The 21,919-nt window shown below is 39.1% G+C and overlaps 2 protein-coding genes across 2 annotated transcripts; one reads left to right on the top strand and one right to left on the bottom strand.

Annotated features, from left to right (window-relative positions):
- The first annotated feature begins 783 nt into the window (after positions 1 to 783).
- On the top strand, positions 784 to 1,116 carry LOC120003616. The gene has a single exon (XM_038852632.1). It carries the CDS (start codon positions 784 to 786, stop codon positions 1,114 to 1,116), a length of 333 nt encoding a protein of 110 aa, XP_038708560.1.
- Positions 1,117 to 19,035: 17,919 nt separating this feature from the next.
- Positions 19,036 to 20,932, bottom strand: LOC120003724 (pentatricopeptide repeat-containing protein At2g42920, chloroplastic). Its single transcript, XM_038852778.1, has one exon. It carries the CDS (start codon positions 20,819 to 20,821, stop codon positions 19,241 to 19,243), a length of 1,581 nt encoding a protein of 526 aa, XP_038708706.1. The 5' UTR covers positions 20,822 to 20,932; the 3' UTR covers positions 19,036 to 19,240.
- Between the last annotated feature and the right edge of the window lie 987 nt (positions 20,933 to 21,919).

The following is a 21,919-nucleotide window of genomic DNA, read 5'->3' on the forward strand; positions in this document are numbered from 1 at the left end:
AGATTCATAGCAAATAGTGGAGATCCAGCAACATTGGATACGCTATTTGCTTTACATCTGAGGAGAGGAGAATCACTCCGGGCTTACACTGCCAGGTATTCAGATACCTATGTGGATATAGAAGATTGTGATGAAAGGACCGCAGTGGCTACTTTTCGCCTTGGGCTCCCTCGTGATTATAAACTGCGAGAAAGTTTGATAATGGCTCCACCCAAGAATATGGCCACGCTTCAAGACAGGATTAAGCAATACGTCAAACTGGAAGAAGACAAACAGGGGGATCGGCAGTTTGCTTCTCAAGAAGGAACAAAAAAGGAAAATAAGAAGTTTGAAAGGAAGAGTGGGAAAGAAAAAGACTCGAAAAAGGACTCGAAGCCCACTTGTTACGAGGCGGTAAAAACAATATTTAAGGACCCAATGTTTCGAATTCTGCCTCAGTTCGCAGACAAACCGTATTTTTGGCGGCCAAATAAGATGTCAGGGGATAAGTCCACTCAAAACCAGTCCAAATGGTGTTCCTATCACAGAGACAAAGGTCACAGGACAGAAGATTGCAGAGAGCTCAAACGACATTTGGAAGAATTGATTCAGCAAGGTTATCTTAAGGAATTTATTGACAAAGAAAAAACCGCTGCCAAATAGAAGGCAGAACCTCAGTCAAAGGAGCGGGGAGAACCTTCACACTACGTGGTTAATTTTATTGATGCAATGGTACCGGATGCACAACTTGGTGATGCGATAAGGCGAACGGAGTATAGGAGGGTCCGACACCATTAAGAGGTAATGCGGATGGATCTTAATCCCCGTTTGGGAACAAAGAGACCAAGGGAGGCAACCACAATCACTTTCACTAAGGAAGATGCAACAGGAGTCATCTTTCCGCATAATGATGGCCTCATGATCTCCCTGCAAATCGGAGCAACAATAGTGAAGCGAATGAAGGTAGATCAAGGGAGTTCCGCGGAGATCATGTATTATTCACTCTTCCAGAAGTTAGGGAAAACTCATGCAGATTTGATTCCTGTTCCAGCACATCTGGTGGGCCTTAATGCGACCCCAGTTTGGCCTCTTGGAAGGATACGAATGCCAATCACGGCAGGTCCAAGAACAGTTTAGGTGGATTTCCTTGTTATAGATCTACCCTCAACGTATAATGCAATCATGGGCAGGACTTGGCTTCACTTAATGGAAGCTGTACCCTCATCTTATCATCAGATGCTCAAATTCCCCTTCAGGGACAAAGTGGTGGAAATAAGAGGAGACCAAGCTGCCTCAAAAGAGTATTTTATGGCAAAAACGAAGCAAGCAGGAAAAATAATGATGATGGAAGAAGAGGCTCCAGTCCTAGAGGAAGTTGGAAAGGAGCCAACAGCTAAGTCAATGGAAGAGCTTGAGAAGGTTCAAGTTACACCAGAAAGTCCTGACAGATACTTTCTAGTTGGGACTAGCTTGTCCATATCAGAGAAGGAATCCTTAATTGGGATGTTAAGAAGAAATGTGGGCGTGATTGCATGGACTCCCTATGAGATGCCAGGGGTGGATCCGGAATTGGCAATCCATAGGTTGAATGTCAAACCAGGTTTTAAACCTGTGATTCAGAAGGGGAGAAGGTCAGTCGTTCAACATACGGAGGCCGTGGTTAAGGAGGTAGAAAACTTGTTGGAAGCTAAGGCCATCAGGGAAGTACAATATCCCAAATGGCTCTCAAACACAGTGGTGGTCCGAAAGAAGGATGGAAAATGGAGGGTTTGTGTTGATTTCGCTGATTTGAACAAAGCATGTCCAAAGGATTTGTTCCCGCTTCCTAAAATCGATCAATTGGTGGATATGACATTAGGAATGGCAAGGATGAGTTTCCTGGATGCATACCGAGGGTACCATCAAATCCCAATGCATCTATCTGATCAGGAGAAGACTTCATTCATTACCCCAAAAGGAATATTTTATTACCAAGTAATACCTTTCGGCTTAAAGAATGCATGTGCCACATTTCAAAGAATGGTGACAAAACTCTTTGGACCTCTGATTGGCAAGACTATGGAAGTTTACATAGATGACATGTTGGTCAAAAGCAAATTTCAAGAGGACCATTTGATGCATCTTCAGGAGGTCTTTGATGTCTTAAAGAGAAATAACCTAAAGCTCAATGCTAGCAAATGCGCTTTTGGAGTTAGTACGGGCAAATTTCTGAGCCATCTCGTTACACATAGAGGAATCGAGGCCGACCCAGCACAGATTAAGGCCATTCAATGCTTGGAGCGACCCACCAAAGTGAAGAATATACAAAAATTAACTGGAATGGCAGCGGCACTTAACAGGTTCATCAGTAGATCCTCAGACAGATTGAGGCCTTTCTTTCGACTGCTTAAGTCGGGGAAAGCTTTCCAATGGGATGATGAATGCGAGGCTGCTTTTCTTGGGTTTAAGAGTTATTTGCAGAAGCCCCTACTGTTAGCAATTCCCAAGGAAGGAGACACGCTTCAACTATACATGGCAGTGTCAGATCATGTCGTCAGTACCGTAATCCTGAGAGAAGAAAAGAAGGTCCAGTACCCAATCTACTATGTAAGCAAGACAATGCTAGATGCTGAAACAAGGTACTCATCCCTAGAAAAGCTTCTCTTGGCATTGGTAATGGCTTCTAGGAAGTTGAACCATTATTTTCAGGCATACCCAGTGGAAGTGGTGACAGAATATCCATTGAAGACCTTGTTAGGAAAAGCAGACATATCTGGAAGGGTTGCCAAATGGTCAGTCGAATTGGCTCAATATGATTTGAAGTTCGCCCCAAGGACTACCGTTAAAGCTCAAGTTTTAGCTGATTTTGTTGCCGAGTTCACCACAGAGCAACGGCCTGAAGAAGCCAACCAGATATGGAAGGTATAGGTAACTCCTTTACATCTTTGGGAATTGTAAGTTGATGGTTCTTCAACAAGAAGAGGATCCGGAGCAGGAATTGTGCTAGTAGCACCGGAAGGAGAAGTATTAGAGATGGCTATACGGCTAGGGTTCCCAGCAACAAATAATGAAGCAGAGTATGAGGCCTTGTTTCAAGGAGTCTAGAATGCTCTAAGACTTGGGGCAAAGGAGTTGGTGATCTATTCCGATTCTCAATTGGTAGTCAATCAACTCACTGGACTCTACAACGCCAGGACGGCAACCATGGCAGCATACATGAAAAAAACTAAACAGTTGCTCGACCGACTTTACGACTATAAAGTAATACAAATTCCAAGGGAGCAGAACGATCATGCAGATGCTTTGGCTACCCTTGCGTCGGCTGACCAACTAGGGGTGAAGAGGGTTATCCAAGTGCAAGTGCTCGAACGACCAATCATAGATGAGATGCCAGAAGAGATACGATGCGCAAAAGAACAAGCGCCAAGTTGGATGAATCCCATCGTTGCTTACTTAAAGGATGGCATTCTTCCCGAGGATAAGAAAGAAGCCAGAAAATTGGCAGTCAAAGCATCACGCTTTTGGTTGTCTCCTGATCAAAAGCTCTATAAAAAGTCTTTCTCAGGTCCATACTTATTATGTGTCCACCCAGGAAGGGTGGAGGACTTGTTGTTTGAGATTAATGAAGGCTCTTGTGGAGCACATGCAGCGGGACGGACGCTTGCGTTTCGAGCAATTACCCAAGGTTTTTGGTGGTCGTACATGCAGAAGGATGCTTTGCAGTACGTAAAAAAGTGTGAAAAGTGTCAAAAATTCTCACCAATCCCCCACCAACCGGCTGGGGATCTTTGTCCTCTTACAAGTCCCTGGCCTTTTGCCCAATGGGGGTTGGATATTGTTGGACAGCTTCCGCGAGCTTCTGGCAATAGAAGATTCTTAATTACCGCCACTGACTATTTTACGAAATGGATCGAGGCAAAGCCTTTGGTAGCAATCCGAGATATAGAAACAAGGAAGTTCGTTTGGGAAAATATCATAACAAGGTTTGAAATCCCTCATGCCTTGATCAGTGATAACGAAACTCAGTTTTCAAGTGCCAAATTTAAAGAATTTTGTGGTGGATATGGGATAAAGAATCTTTATTCCACTCCCGCTTACCCACAGTGCAATGGTCAGGCAGAGGCGTCCAACAAAATCATATTAGACGGAATTAAGAAAAGATTGGAGTCTTCCAAAGGAAGGTGGGTAGAAGAACTCCCGTTAGTATTATGGGCATACCGAACCACACCTCGTAGGTCCACGGGAGAATCCCCATTTGTGCTTGCTTATGGAGCGGAGGCTGTCATTCCCTTAGAAATAGGGCTTCCAACTCTCCGAACGCAAATATTTGAAGAAGGTAACAATGATTTGGCAATGGAAAGAAATTTGGATTTGCTGCAAGAAAGAAGGGATCAGGCCATGGTGCGGCTAGCTGCTTACCAACAAGTGTTGTCCCGATCCTATAATAAAAATGTTAGGGCAAGAAGCTTTGAAATTGGGGACTTCGTTTTACGAAAAGTCTTATCTCAGACTAAGGATCCAACTGATGGAAAGTTGGGTCCAAATTGGGAAGGACCTTTCCAAATCATAGCACGGGTTGGCCAATGAGCCTACAAGCTAGTTAGGCAAGATGGTAGAAGTGTCCACGGAACTTGGAATATCTCCAACCTAAGGAGATTTTATGTGTAATGCCGATTATGGCTGATTTAAGCCTTCGGCAACGTATCATCAATAAAAGAATAAGTTTCCTCTTCATCTAAATTTGCATTTAGTTACTTCTTGCTACTTCTTTAACTAAGTTTACGAAAGTTTTAAAATTAAGCCGTGTAATCTGATTCTTACTCAGGCTTCAATTTATTAAGAATATTTGATTTTTGATTCCAAGACAAGTTGGGAATCATAGTCAAACAATCAATCAAGTGTTTTCACTAAGAGGCGGTTGGAAAGGAGGCAAGAAGTTACTTGCGGTTGGCAAAGAGGCTAGAGGTTACTTACGGTTGAAAAAAGGACCAGAAGTTACTTCAAAACTGTCATTCAACCGTCTCAGCAGTTACTCCACATGTCTCGGCTATTATTCATCATAGTTCAACCGTCTTATCACTTCCACCTATAAATGGACATGAGAAAAGTACAGAGGGACGGAGAAAAAGAAAGAAACAACAATTGTTATAACAATGAGTTCTTCTTCACATTCCACCAATGTCCCACCAAAGAAGAGATCTATGATAGAGAACGAAGAGGATGACGATTTGATCAATCTTAAACATCCAACAAGCGCCTCCCTCCAGAAAAAGGCAAAGTTGGAATATCAAGAGGATGAGGACATGGTCATCCTTGAGCAACCAGTAAACAATCCACCGACGCAGGTGATTGAAATTGAAGATGATGAGGATGACGAAGAATTGAAGGTTCTCAATTCATTCCTAACCGGCTATGCGGAAGACCAAGTTGAGGATTTTAAGGAACAATTACAGTATTTGAAGAGGGAGTTCCAGACTGCTGACAATTGCAACAAGGAGCTCCTAGGCACTCTGCAAACTGTTCAACACTTGCTCATCCAAATATATGACATGGCCTGGGCGGCGGCAATGGCTCAAGACCCACAAAGGCTCCGGATGTCTCTTCTGGACCTCTCAGCCCGTGTTAAATCTATTTTAGACAGGGCGATGGTAGTTCTAGCAAGTTGGTCCATTTAAAGATTGTAAATCTTTTCCCTTCTATGCAATGAATAAGGTACTTTCTGAGTAAATACCTGTGGAAAAAAGCTATACAAAAACAAAGCCAAAGAGGCTTTATTCCAAGAAAAAGACAAATGAGTCTTAGCCAAAGAGATTTTATTCCAAGAAAAAGACAAATGAGTCTTCGCCCCAAAGAGGCATTATTCCAAGAACAAATTATCTAAAGAGGCTTTATTCAAAAAGAAATAGACTAAGAAAAGTCTAAGCTAAGAGGCTTTATTCAAAGAAATAGAGGCTTTATTCAAAAAGAAATAGACTAAGAAAAATCTAAGCCAAAAGGCTTTATTCATACAATTAATTAAATATGCAAGCCAAAGAGGCAGAATCTAAAATGTTAGTAAGAAGAAACATATTCCTATTGTCCAGGATCAGTGGCCGAAGTAGTCCTAGGAGCATTGGTACCCAGGCCAATGCCATTTTCACGAAGTCTCTTTATACTTGGGCGAGGATGGTTGGGGGCAGGCCACTGGAAGAAGTCCTCCGACCGAACTTCATGTTCTAGAGGAATCTTGAGTGCGAGAAGTGTACAACCACGTCTAAGTCCAAAGTTTTCATTGGATTCAACAACAAGAGTTTCCGTACATTTCTTGCAACACTGGGCTATGCTTTCTTCAACCGCTTTCGTCTTTTTTGCCTCAGCTCTGGACAATTGGCTTTTGGCTTTGGAAAGTTCGCTCCGGGTCTTCTCTATCTCTTCCTTGGCTTCGGCAAGTTTCGCTTCAAGAATGGATTTTTCTTGAACGATCTTCTCAAACTCAGTTTGCATCGTCTTTGATTTCACTAGCTCTACCTTTGCGTCAAAAAGTTGATGTTTCAAATCAACTATGTAATGAAGGCACATTTGAGATCCCTGATTCAAACAAAGAAAAGGTTAGTATGACTTAATCCACGTACACATGTATTTAATGAATAAGAGTAAGTAAGAGGAAAACCCCGAGCAGCAACTGCAAGCCAAGGTCTTCGCCTTTGGGAAGTTGGTTAAAGAATTCTTTATCCTCGTTGGAGATGGTAGAACAAAGCTTCTCAAGGCAGAAAGGTGAATATCCGATTTGCAAAGATAAGGGATTATCCACAAAACCTTTAAACATGCTGTCGGCATTATTCCAAGATGACGGACTCAAAGCGGTTTTGCCCAGAGTAAAGGGAGCAAATGTAGGGCCACTACCTTGAGAAGAAGAGCTATCGGCACTTCTTGACACTCCGAAGGAAGACATACTATGAGTTCTTGGAGACGGAAAAGACAACGTCGACTTAACTAAAGAAGAGCTCGTGAATGAGGTTGAGGATCCTCCAATAGGTTTAGGAGCTCCAAAGATGTTTGCCCAGGGACTAAATTTGGTCTTAGGAAGATCAGGAATGGAGACACTTTTCAGAGATCCGGAAGATCCGCCTGGAAGAACTTCTGCAATCATACGTAAAAGGTATGTATATAAAAGTACCTATGTAGAAACATACATATATAATAACAACTAAATTAAGCAAAGGAAAACACACCTAAAGAGACGGAATGCTCACTGGAAGTATCCTGAAGTTCATCATCATCGTGGTCTTCCTCACTTTCACCTTCAGAATCTGATCCAATCGCGGTAGGAGAAGAAGTGACGAGAAGAATAGTTGTAGCTGAAGAACGCTTCCTCTTACGTGGCTGTCGCGCTGGGTGTAACTTGAAGTATTCACACGCTTCTTCAATGGATTCACCATGAGGGAGAGGAGCGAAACCACGATAAGAGGGTTTACAACCAAATAACACTGGGGCAGATCTCCAAAATTTACCTCCAGATCTAGACTTAGCATAAGAATCATCAAGGACCTCTTGCACAGCTTCACTAAGCACATTGACCGACACCAAAGTGTGTGTGTACTTACCCCAAGTGTAGGGTATCGTCAAGTAATAAACCGGTGAGTCCGGTATCGATCCACGAGGAAGCAATGCAAATTTGAAGTGAATGATATGCAAATGACTAGCTAACACTAATAAACACAATGAATATCAAATAAAAGCAAGTAAAAGAAATGGGCCGAATGACTCGGTAGCATGAGCGATTTTGTAATCAAAGTAAGCACAAATTGGATTTAAAACAATTAATTAAAAACCTAGTCTCTAATCCGTCCCGGTGGTTACTCGGTTCTCATACTCAAGGTATCATTGCAAACACACACAACCATACACAATGCATTGTGTGATACTATCAATCATGCATATGCAAAGAGAATTGGGATATAAGACTTCAATTCATACATGTAGGCCATCGGGTCTCTTAATCTACGATGAACGCAAAGGGATAAGCACCTAATATTATGGATTAATGTTCCCCCTTGGGGCTCGGCTTGGCTAACACCCTAGTTTCACACTCAAAGATCAATTAACCATAACTCTCTCATGCACATTCCTAAATTAACCCAAAACCCCATCATCAATACACATAATTAATAGCTATGCAATGGAAAACTCAATTAATTAAGGAAATCATGCAATGGATTTAACAATTCTCAATCAAACACATTAGATGCAATCCCTAGACTAGACAATCCAAGAATACAATCAAATATGTCATTCTCATATATCCACTCACACAACTATCACGAAATTAAAAGAGAAGAATCGAAGCTGCGATTCTTTGAACATACCTTGAGTAATCGAAACCTTGCATCCACCTTTCGGGATTAGAAACTAGAGAAGAGAACTACCCACTCATGATTGTTGCAATAAACATCCAATCTATTGTCATCTAAATCAGAGTTTATACAAAATCAAGAGAAAGCACCAAAAAACAACAAAGAAAACTTAGAGAGAGAAACTAGGTCTACACTACTCCTATGGTGGCTTCATGTTGGAGAAGTGAATGAATCATTCTGGAAGCCAACCAAATCTTAGGGTTTTCTTCTCTTTTTTACAATAGAAAATACCTAACTACCCTTATAAAATCGTTTCCCATTGGTTACATACATGATTTACCCCAAATGCCCTTGAAATTTCGGTGCAGAAAATTGCAGATTCGCCGTAGGTGTCCGGACGGGTGTCCGGACGCTTCATGCCTCCAACTTTGTCCGAACAAGGTCTGATTCCAAGCTCTTGTGATTTCCACCATTGGATCTTTTTTTCATCTTCAAATCTCGACCTTCAATTACATGTGCAAATCTTGGCATGTGCACTTGCAGCCATCTTTGACCATTTGATTAAACTTGCACCAAATCTTGACCTTGGTATCTCCAACAATTTTGTCATCTTTGACCATTTGATCAAACTTGCACCAAATCTTGGCATTGGTATCTCCAACAATTTCCTTTTAAATGTGTAGCAACTTGCAGCCATCTTTGACTCCAAAAATCAAGTAAGATCTTCTTTTAAGTCAAAAATTGCAAGCAATAATGTTGTCTTATGCACAACCATTGGATTCACCTTTAAATGATCATCTTAACCCTTCAAGTCTTGTTGTAATCTAATCCATTCATAATTCAAAACAATTCAATCTCGGCCATAGATTAGTGTACCGTTGGAGCTTGTAGTCTTCAAGAATATCTTCATAATCTAAGTCCCGACACCTCACAGCAAAAAGTGCCCAAAAAGTGCTCCAACTTGCCCAATTCAGTCATTTAAGCCCGATTTCCTGCAGAACCAACGGGAAACATGTATAAGGGTAAAATTACTTTATTTAAACACAAATGAATTACTATAAGCACTAGAACCTCCTAATTAGATAGTATTAGGACCTCAAAATAGAGGTCCGGTCACACCCCCTAACTTAGACGTTGCTAGTCCCTAGCAATGCAAACACTTCTAAAAATAAAATCCTAACTCACTGACGTAGGCATCACGGTTGCATTTAGCGCATGCAACAAGCCTTTAAACCCCTAGGTCACCCTAGTGGACGAGTTGTAGTCTCGTGAGGGCTTATCAGAGCGATACCCACAAACACTTACCAAGGGATCCACTATTACTTTGAAAGCACCATAAATTATTCTTAAGTTCTCACATGCAAGAAATAGAGCTAATCCCCCAATTCCCCCGCTAGTCGAAAACATGCAAAATCTTTAGACAACCAATCTCAATCCCCTCAAAGATGACTAAGAACATTTTATAATATGTAAAATATATGTGCAATCAAGCAAGACAACTCAACACATTCACACAAGTAAAACCTTGTTACGGAACCTTTTAGTGTTCATAAATCCCCAATCCCAAATGTACACAAAAACATAAAAGCATTGTGCTAAGTGAATGACTTACACAATTGGATTAAATGTATGTGTTTATGAAAGATAATTTTGGATGGGCATAGCTTTGAGAAAGAAATCACCTACAAGAGCAACTAATGCATTCACCAACTCACTTGCTTACCTTGGATCAAATTCATCAAAAGATTAACTGGGTTGTAATGTGGTCATGGGACAAGGTAGGAAGAATTTGGATCTAGGTAACAAGTTGCAATGTTAAGTTCAAACATGTGAGCTAAATTCTCATTTTGTCACCCCTTCTATTGTACCACAAATTCAAACACTTCTCATCCTTTACACACAAAGGATTAACTTTATTGCATACACTTCTCATCCCCGGCAATGGCGCCATTTTCTTTTTTTTCTTTTTTTTTTTTGATATTTTTCTTCTCTTCTCGAAAATGAACAACGTTTATACAACAACCCTCAATTTTTTTCAACATAAAAAAGGGTATTATCACTACCAACTTATCTTTTTTTTTTTTTTTTTTTTTTTTCAAGCTCCTACTCAACCTTGCAACCAAAGGTGGAAAGTATTTAAGGAAGTGGTGCACACAAGGCTTGTAAGTGAAATAAAAAGGCTTAAAGAAATTTAGGCTTATAATCACTCACAAAGGAATGGGCTAAGCTCAAATCTCTCAACCTAATGAATCATTCAATCCTAAGTTCACAGGCAAGTGGCAAAATACAAAAATCACACTTCTCAGTAATCAAATGTAATGGATGCAAAGCTATTGAAGAACACGTACATAAGATGTCAAATGAATATCAATGAATAGCATCACCCAGAACCCAATGTATATCAAGGAAGAATGGCTCAAAAGATTGAGAAGGGATAAAAGGTAGTTTTCCAGACAAAATGATCCAAAAACGTAGTCATACATATGCTTCAATGCCAAGATGTCTGCTCAACTACACAATTCTATATCAAACTAGGTCTCAATCATTCCAAGAGAAATTGATTATAGTCATCCTACTCAATCACATGCTTCGACTTCACAAAAGAAATCAAGAAACCTACTCTACACTTGCATATTTGAACAAGAATAAGAAATTAGCGTTCAAATTGGTAGTGAATCCCCAAAAGCATCTACCATTCCCTTCCTAAAGTCCATCTAGCATGTATGAACAACAAAGCACAACACAATAGGATAGAGGGTAGGAAATCATACCATACTCTTCAAAAGTGATCGGAATCATGAGAAACGAAGCATAACCTGAAAAAGTTAATACCAACCACACTATCCAAGCATGACACAACAAGATTTTATTTTATTTTATTTTATTTTTTAATTTTAATTTTTTTTTTTAATATTCACAAAAGCACATCAAAATAAAGTAAGTTTCACAATGAATTCACAATTCACTCACCCCCCAACTTAAATGAGACATTGTCCCCAATGTCAAGAATAAAAAACAAGGCAAGAACAAATTGTGAGATGCATTGTGAACATACAAAAACACACCAAAATTGAAATCAAATCAAAACTAATCACAACCATACTATGGTACAAGGGTGGAGTCTAACCATGACACATGGGAGAATTGGGATCCTTGAGATCCCAAGAACATCCTCATAATCACTACTCCCATGTTGAAGAACATGACGGACCACGCATGATTCGGTCCCTTTTTCCCGAAACTCACATGGAAAAAATTGTAATTGGGATTTGGGACGCCATACTTTTTTAATTTCTGTAAAAAATTTCTGTGCAAAGTAGCATTTAGAGGACTTTTTAAATCCACTTGGTAAAAGTATTTTTTTTGGTTTTTGAGGAGGCACTTGGTATGATTCAACTTTGAGTGGGGAAGGCTCTAAAGCTCCTAAAAGAGAGGACAAAAATCTCACACCGTAAATAGTTAAGGATTTCAAAACTCCTTTCATAGCATCTCCCTCAATCAAAAGTTTACTACCTTTCTCAACCAATGCTAGTACAACCTCAATTGAATCATGTGCAAGTGTCAACTTTAATTTGTCCTCAACATGAGAGTGAATATAAAGCTTAGGGACGTACTCAATTTCCCTCCCAAGGTCTAACTTGTTCCCCTTTTTTCTCACTTTATTTTCCTCTTTCTCTTCATTTCTCTTATCTTCGCTCTTTTCCTCAACCTTTTCAACTTGAGCATTGTCCTTGTCTCGACATGATCTATCTCCAACTATAACATTTTTCACCTCACCACCCACTTCTTCCACTAATTTCTCATCCTCACTTACCTTAGGAGTCATGGTATTGTCAATTACTATCCCACTCCTTGAGGTAATGATGGGTTGTTCTTGTTCTTGCACATTCAACCCCTCACTTGAAGTTTCGAATTGAAATTCTAATGTTTGAGTGATCTTTGTCAATTGGCTTCTTAAATCTTCCAAGGCTCTATTGGTTTGCTCACGAAATTCAAATCTCCTTTGATTAACCTCCAATTGAGCTTCCATGAATATTTGAAGCGTATCCTCAAGTGATCTCTCTTGGGGTGGGGTGCATGGTTGGTAAGATGGTGGAGCTATACATTGGTGTGAAGATTGTGCTTGCCTAAAAAGTTGGTACTCATGTGCATGAATGTAGTCAAAAGGAGGAGGTGCATGTAAATTTTGTCCGAAGGGAGCATATTGTGGCACTTGTGGCATTTGATAATACATAGGTGGGTAGACATTTTGTGGGGCAAATTGCGCCGCATTGTCTTGTTGAAATGGTTGAGGTGCATTTTGCAAAGCATGCTCAACTTGAACATTTTGCAAATTTTGGGCATTGCCAATTTGGACATCTTGCCCTTGCACCGGATTCATCAACTCATCAATATTCACATGTTGCAAAAGACGACGCAATGCATCAAGATTCATATCACCCCCACGTACACTCCCCGCATCACTCACATTTATATCACCACTTATCCCATCTCTATTAGACCCATGCCCACTAACATTATCTCTAGGTTGAGACATGATGGCAAGGAACAATAGCAAGTAACACACAAAAGTAGCAATCAACCACGTCAAGTAACACAAGATTCTTTTTTTTTATTTATTATTTTTTTTTCAATTAATGAACAACCAAGAACAATATTAAGCAAGAACAAGAGCAAGGATAGGAATAGAGCAACAATCAACCTTAGGAACAATAACACACCAAGATGTAGCAAGTAGTGATAAAAATAAAAATGCACAAAGCTCTCTCAAACAACGTATCACTACCAAGCAGCAAACAAGGTGGCATCCATCGTCCACAGGAATCTAAGTTAGCCCCATCCGCCAAGTTCTCCTCACAAAATTTTTTTTTTTTTTTCAGCAACTATACTAAATCAACTACTCTAGAAAGCAAGGAAAATGAAGGAACGAAGTTACCCTTGAAGCGTGACCGTGCTCCTTCCTTATTTGATGGCGTTTAATAGCATAAAACTAGCATCTACAAGCCACCCAACTCCGTCTTTGACACTCGCTTCCTCGGCAACGGCGCCAAAAACTTGACCGACACCAAAGTGTGTGTGTACTTACCCCAAGTGTAGGGTATCGTCAAGTAATAAACCGGTGAGTCCGGTATCGATCCACGAGGAAGCAATGCAAATTTGAAGTGAATGATATGCAAATGACTAGCTAACACTAATAAACACAATGAATATCAAATAAAAGCAAGTAAAAGAAATGGGCCGAATGACTCGGTAGCATGAGCGATTTTGTAATCAAAGTAAGCACAAATTGGATTTAAAACAATTAATTAAAAACCTAGTCTCTAATCCGTCCCGGTGGTTACTCGGTTCTCATACTCAAGGTATCATTGCAAACACACACAACCATACACAATGCATTGTGTGATACTATCAATCATGCATATGCAAAGAGAATTGGGATATAAGACTTCAATTCATACATGTAGGCCATCGGGTCTCTTAATCTACGATGAACGCAAAGGGATAAGCACCTAATATTATGGATTAATGTTCCCCCTTGGGGCTCGGCTTGGCTAACACCCTAGTTTCACACTCAAAGATCAATTAACCATAACTCTCTCATGCACATTCCTAAATTAACCCAAAACCCCATCATCAATACACATAATTAATAGCTATGCAATGGAAAACTCAATTAATTAAGGAAATCATGCAATGGATTTAACAATTCTCAATCAAACACATTAGATGCAATCCCTAGACTAGACAATCCAAGAATACAATCAAATATGTCATTCTCATATATCCACTCACACAACTATCACGAAATTAAAAGAGAAGAATCGAAGCTGCGATTCTTTGAACATACCTTGAGTAATCAAAACCTTGCATCCACCTTTCGGGATTAGAAACTAGAGAAGAGAACTACCCACTCATGATTGTTGCAATAAACATCCAATCTATTGTCATCTAAATCAGAGTTTATACAAAATCAAGAGAAAGCACCAAAAAACAACAAAGAAAACTTAGAGAGAGAAACTAGGTCTACACTACTCCTATGGTGGCTTCATGTTGGAGAAGTGAATGAATCATTCTGGAAGCCAACCAAATCTTAGGGTTTTCTTCTCTTTTTTACAATAGAAAATACCTAACTACCCTTATAAAATCGTTTCCCATTGGTTACATACATGATTTACCCCAAATGCCCTTGAAATTTCGGTGCAGAAAATTGCAGATTCGCCGTAGGTGTCCGGACGGGTGTCCGGACGCTTCATGCCTCCAACTTTGTCCGAACAAGGTCTGATTCCAAGCTCTTGTGATTTCCACCATTGGATCTTTTTTTCATCTTCAAATCTCGACCTTCAATTACATGTGCAAATCTTGGCATGTGCACTTGCAGCCATCTTTGACCATTTGATTAAACTTGCACCAAATCTTGACCTTGGTATCTCCAACAATTTTGTCATCTTTGACCATTTGATCAAACTTGCACCAAATCTTGGCATTGGTATCTCCAACAATTTCCTTTTAAATGTGTAGCAACTTGCAGCCATCTTTGACTCCAAAAATCAAGTAAGATCTTCTTTTAAGTCAAAAATTGCAAGCAAGAATGTTGTCTTATGCACAACCATTGGATTCACCTTTAAATGATCATCTTAACCCTTCAAGTCTTGTTGTAATCTAATCCATTCATAATTCAAAACAATTCAATCTCGGCCATAGATTAGTGTACCGTTGGAGCTTGTAGTCTTCAAGAATATCTTCATAATCTAAGTCCCGACACCTCACAGCAAAAAGTGCCCAAAAAGTGCTCCAACTTGCCCAATTCAGTCATTTAAGCCCGATTTCCTGCAGAACCAACGGGAAACATGTATAAGGGTAAAATTACTTTATTTAAACACAAATGAATTACTATAAGCACTAGAACCTCCTAATTAGATAGTATTAGGACCTCAAAATAGAGGTCCGGTCACACATCCGGGAGTGCAGGCATGCGCCCTGTAGTAAACAGAAAAATTAGCAACATATATATATGCATATCATAAGAAAATCAAAGATCAGAACAAAGGAATACCTAGGGGTTCCCCTTTATGGGAGGTAAAGCCGCTCCAATGCCCGGAGACGAGCATATAATCCACGTCTTTATTGGAATTTGGAAGACAATGGATTAATGCCGAATCACACTTTGGAGACAAGTAATACTTGCCATCTGAACTCTTATTCTTGAGGATGGAGTAGCAGTAGAGAAGATCAATAGTGGCAAGTTTTTTCTTCAAGAAGGAATTCATTTGTATCACACCACCAATGATCCGATAAGCATTTGGAGCTAACTCCGACGGATGAAGATCTATATACATGAAAAATTCCTGAAGGAATGACGAGAATGGAACGTGGATTTTGCACTCCGATAACAGGGAAATGGGAACCTTGATGAACTCGGGATCAGAGTCCCTATTGTCATTAAAAGGAACCCAAATGTCAAATGGAGGTACAATATGATGCTTCGCTTTGAAAGCAGCTAAGTTCTCTGGGGAAGAAATTAAATCTTTGAGCTTACCCATGGCAAAACCTGTAAAATCAAAGGTCTGTAATTAAAAATAAAAAAAAATCAATTCTAACCCCAAAGGGGTCGGCGCCGAACTCCCCATGTGGGGAAGTTCGGCCAAACCCCCAAATGGGGTGCCGAACCCCATGGGGGTCGGTGCCGAACTCCCCATATATATGGGGGTCGGCGCCGAACCCCCATGTGGGGGGTTCGGCCAACCTCACTTTGGGGGTTCGGCCAACCCCATGGGTGTTGGGTCGAACCCCCAAGTGGGGGTGCCGAACCCCCAACCCCCAATGGGGGGTTGGGGGAGAACCTTCCATAGGTTCGACAAGTCGGGTCCGAACCTCTGAAGAATTCCACGAAAGGATCTGGCGGGCCAAACTCCCAGTCTCCATCCAAGTTAGTTTTCCTTAGATATTCCGAGAGGTCTAAACAAACGGATTGCCTCTTGAAAAGTTGTAAATTCAACCAAAAAAAAAAAATTCAAGCGGAGAAAAAGAATTACCTCTTGAAGAGCAGAAAAGAGATGACCTTTGAAGCATATGAAGTTTAGAAACGAAGGAAAATCTTCACATAATGCAGCTATTTATAGAGGATGTCAAGACTCCTAATTCAACTAGCAGTAGGAGATTATTTGCAAAGAGCATTTTAATCCAACTAGGAAACTACTTCCTGATAAACATGAAAAAAGCCTTTAAATTTATCCTAAATTTATTTAGATAAATTAAAAGGCTGGCGGTATTTGTGGAGTAAATGTGTGGTTCTCCCAGATGGAAGGACCTTATCCAGAAGCAGTTTACAGTCAATCACTCCGTATATACGATTCTTCCAGACAAAAGAATCGAAGCAGTTTCATCCGACAGTCAGTTACCGACGGTTACCAGGAGCAGTTACAAGAGAAGTTACCAGAGGCAATTAACCGCACCAACTGACATATCCCAAGCCTATAAATACATTTCATTTGACATTTGTAAGCATTCATCGACAATCGACTCTAATAAAATATCAGACTCCGTGGACCTAGGCAAGTTGCCGAACCACGTAAATTCTGTGTTGTTATTCTCTTGAATCTTTCTACTTAACACACATTCTATACTTCGGTGCAAATTTAGCATCGACAGTTTCTCTCTCTATTTTTACGGTGGACCGCGAGTTCGCTTGCTTGATTTCTTAGTTCAAAGCTGCACATATACATTGGATCTTGTTGCTTCTTTTGCGGTTCCGAATCTATTCTGCTTACGAGTTATGAGTTTTCCTAGTTGTTTCAGGTTCTTATTCTCTTATTCAACGTTTTTTGACGAACACTAGAGTTTATGTTTGTGTTTCTGGATGGATTTGTTGAGACTGAGTTGGATGTGGTAGATGCTCATGTTATTCTTTTTAGATTTGTTGTGACTGAGTTAGATGTGGTAGATGCCCATGTTATTCCTTTTAGATTTGTTGTGATGGAAGTATTATTTGCCAAAAAAGTTGGGAATGTTGGTGATGAACATTATCGTTCCTTTAAGATGTCTTTCATGGTGGGACTTTATCATTAGGGATTCCCATCTTTTGTTATGCCAGTTACTTATTGCATTATGTTTTCGACAGTATATTTGTTAATCAATTTTGAATGCATTACGAATTACCAGTGTATTTAGCCCAGATGTTCATTACATAGACATTTTCCTTGTTAAATACGTTGGTTTTACTTTTTATGGCAATGATTTATGACACTCAAGTATGATAGTGTAATAATGTCGGAGTCAATTCATATTTAGTGTTAATATTATATGCGTTATTACATTATAAATTACTGAATTTATGTTTTCATCTAACAAATACGTTATGCAAAATGTTAGTGTATTATACATAAAAGTAAACTATTCAAGCCAAATACATTATAGAATTGATAGTAAATACAGTGGCATTACTAGCCACTGATGCAAGCTGCAAAATGCCATTTAAATTAGGCAAAATGAAACTGTAGTTCTAGCATGTCTCATTGAACAAAAAATTGACCAACCAAGCAAACTAAAGTACACCATACAAATATATTAGGTAAGATGACAGTGTAGTTCTAGTATTGTCCATACCTAATAGATTTTACCAAACAAGAAAACTAAATTACTCAATACAAATACATTAAGCAAAATGAAAGTGTAGTTGTAGCATTGCTCATATCTAAGAAATATGACCAGATAGCAAACTAAATTATAGGTTTCGTATAGGGAATCCAACAAACAAGATTGAACAACAGAAACCCACACTAAATACCTAAATACACTTCCATTAATATTATACTCAACAAAATGGTAGTGTAATCAAAGATTTGTTCTACCTACAAAATGGAACCCATCAAAAAAAACTAAAGCATTCAATAATGGGCAGTGTAGTTATGTACCCAAAACAAAATGGTAGTGTAATCAAAGATTTCTTCTTCCTACAAAATGGATCCCATCAAAAAAAACTAAAGCATTCAATAATGGACAGTGTAGTTATATACCCAAAACAAAATGGTAGTGTAATCAAAGATTTGTTCTACCTACAAAATGGAATCCAACAAGAAAAACTCAACCATTCAATAATCCGCAGTGTAGGTTCAAGAAAAAATAAAAATAAAAACGTCAAATACATTGTTCAAAAACAAAAGCGACTCTCAAAGTGAATAACTTTACTTTGGTTGTGGATTGCTAGTTGATATGAAGCCAATTTCAACAGGACTAGGCCAGAATTTGATCCTTCTTCGACGTAAATTTGTAAATATGGTCTATTCCGACCATGATTGTCACAGACGATTCTCGTCGGAGACGAAAAATGGTCATCAGAGGTGTAAACACAGGCAGAGTAGTTGAGAGAAGCTTGGGAGGATTTTGGAAGCTTCTCATATACTGTTACCGAGGATGGAGGGTTTTGGTCTTGGAAATCGCAAAACCAGCTAACAAAATTATTTTGCTTTTACGATTTTGAATTTTAAAATTGCACAGTCAGCATGTCATGTCATTATGTATCTTTATATACACCAAACCGATATATGAGTATCACTACCGCAATAATAATATGGGCCCCACCTCATTTTTGAAAAAAAAAAACTAGTCTAACGCTCACCATACCAACAGTACCACTGGCTTAATGAAGCTGTTTGGCACAATGATTCCGCAACACAGGACCGTTAGTAGTCCCACTTTGGGAGCCGCTGTGCCAAACAGGCTCAAAGTACTTGGATCCGGATCAAGATAGAGAAGTGACAAATAAAATTAATTAACAAAAGTGCTACACATCCAGTTGTTATAATCCAAAAGTTTAAGCAGGCGTCATATATGTATTAATTGCACTTGCATAAGAGCAAGCATACATTTTATATATAGCTCGAACCATGTATCTTTGTTTATAGTATCCTCACCAATGAATTCAAGAGGATAATAACTTTCTTCAATGACCATCAAACATCATTAAGTAGATGGTAAATCTCTTGGGCCTCGCAATTTAATCTTCCTCCAGCTATAAACTCCTGAACTTCTCCATCCACTTCAATCAAACTACATCCAGGCTCTTTCTCCATCTGCTTCTCTTTCAAGTAATGCCTTTGTTTTATTGCTTCCTCAAACTGTCCAGAGGCAGCATAAATATTTGACATAAGCACATAACCGGAGCTCTCACATGGATCAAACTCAATGACATGCTTCGCTGCAAGTTTTGCCATCTCTAAATTTCCATGCTTCCTACAAGCTGAGAGTAGAGAACCCCATATGATTGAATCTGGCTTTGACGGCATACTCTTTATCACTTCTTTTGCCTCTTCTAGGAGTCCAGCTCCGCCCAGGACATCAACCATGCAACTATAGTGCTTTACCGATGGCATAATCCCATATTTTTCTATCATTAACAAGAAATAGTCTTTTGCTAGATCCACCTTTCCAGAATGATTACAAGCCGTGAGGACACCGATAAAACTAACATAATCCGGTTTTAGATTTGTAGACTCAAGTTTTGTGAACAATAGGATTGCTTCATCTCCATAGCCATTCATAGCAAGCCCCAGAATCATGGAGTTCCAAGATGATATTCCTTTCTTTGGGGCACCCTCAAATACTTGCAAAGCCTCATTGATGCCCCCACACTTGCAGTACATGTCTATAATGGCTGTAACAACAATGACATTCATCACAAAATGATTCTTCAAGTAATCATGAATCCATTCTCCTTGTCGAATAGCTCCCAAACGACCACAAGCGTTCAACAAGCTAACCATCGTGAATTCACTGGGCTTGATCCTTTCTTCTTGCATCCTGTAAAATAGATCCATTGCATCCATAAATCTTCCATTCCTTACATACCCACTAATCATAGAGTTCCAAGTAATCGTATTTCTTGTTGGCATTTTATCAAACAGCTTCCTAGACTCATCTACTTCTCCACTCTTAGCCAGGCCCATAATCATGGAATTCCATGTAACAATATCAAAATCCTTATCCGCATAAAACATCCTTCTTGCTTCACTTGATAACCCACAGTTTGCATACATATAAAGGATAGTGTTTCTTATATACTGATCACACTGTAGACCAAGTTTCACAACTCTCCCGTGAAGCTGCGCTCCATCGTGGGCTAGACCCAGTTGAGCATAGGCCTTAAAAACAGAAGGGTAAGTTAGCCTTTGAGGTTGTATAGGAGAAGAAACCAGCATCTCAATAAAAAGGGATATTGCATTTTGTGGAGTGGAGCTTTGAGAAAAGCCTCTGATGATGGTATTCCATATGAAGAGATTCGGATTTTCGATTTGTGTAAATAGTAAGTAAGCATAGTTGATGTCACCTCCAGAACGAGACGTGCAGAAGGCTAGGACTTGGCTAGCAGCAATTGGGTCCTTGGCGAGGCCTGTTTTTATAAGCTGGGCATGGATGCTATGGAGATCTTTCATGGTGGTGCAATGTTCCCTTATCGTGGAGAGGAAAGGTTGATCTGATATGAATTTGGATACAGACGTCTGTGATAGGGCTAGTGAGCAAGAAAAAGGTACCATTTTTCTGTGATGCTAATTTTCTGTTTTCTGTTCTCTGAAGGTGCTTGAGACGAGAAGAGAGACAGATAAGGACCAGGGATGATTGGGCCTTCAAGATGGACAGACCCTTCAGTAGGAAGGAAATATTAACCACTAATTTCTGGTAGTTATCTACAACTGGAAAAAGGGGCCAGTGTGGGCCTCCGATCCGGAAGAATTCCCAGTCAGTCTTGAACATTGGGTGTTAGTCAAAAAGCTGGGTCGTCTCAGTTTCATCTATGTTTTTCTTTCCATCCCCATCTCTTCACAACTTATTTTATAATTTTAAGTTAAGTTTTTTTTTTTTTTTCACAACTCAACAACTAGAATTGAAAATCAACACAATGACTCTACCAAACAAACACGTTAGAGCGTGTGCCTTTTTTTTTAAATTAAACTGTCATGGGCCCATTTGTGATTATTAAAGTTTTTTTTTTGTATTTTTTAAATAATGTGGGCCAACCTCTATAACATTTATTATTTTATACTGAATACTTTCTTATAAAAAAAATCATTTTACATTTAATAATGAGTATTTTATAAAAATTACGTGTAGGTTAAGCATGTTTTTTTAATTTTTTTAACTTCATAATTAATGAGAAAATTAATTTTAATAATAAATTATACTTGTTAGACTAACTTTAAAAACAAAATTTATTATAAAAACTAAGATATATATTTTAATTCAACAGTATTTCCGTTAGTATCAAGTTTTAGTTCGCCAAATACACAACTTTAAACTTAATTTTTTTTCTTCATACCTATTTTGTTAATATTGAAAATCAATCTTTTCGTTCTATCAAACGTAACATTAATTTTGGTTTTGATTGCATGAAAAAAGCCCCTTAAACAAACAAAGGCATTGATTTGAACTTTGAAGCATAACTTTTAATTAAAATATGGTCGTGCTACTCTCTTTCATTATTGATTTACATTTTAAAATTCTTAATTTGTTTTCTTAAATTCACTTCATCAAAAATCCAGCATTTCTTGGTTCATGCTATATCTAATGACTTACGGTAATCGTAAGTCTAAAAATCGATATGGTCTACTACTCATGCTATATCTAATGACTGCACA

The sequence above is a fragment of the Tripterygium wilfordii genome, chromosome 8, assembly GCF_013401445.1.
Source record: "Tripterygium wilfordii isolate XIE 37 chromosome 8, ASM1340144v1, whole genome shotgun sequence".
In the NCBI taxonomy this organism is placed as follows: domain Eukaryota; kingdom Viridiplantae; phylum Streptophyta; class Magnoliopsida; order Celastrales; family Celastraceae; genus Tripterygium; species Tripterygium wilfordii.

What these genes read in the sequence shown, in the direction of transcription:
- LOC120003724 (XM_038852778.1), bottom strand. Translation starts at nt 20,821, where the DNA reads ATGGTACCTTTTTCTTGCTCACTAGCCCTATCACAGACGTCTGTATCC.
- LOC120003616 (XM_038852632.1), top strand. Translation starts at nt 784, where the DNA reads ATGCGGATGGATCTTAATCCCCGTTTGGGAACAAAGAGACCAAGGGAG.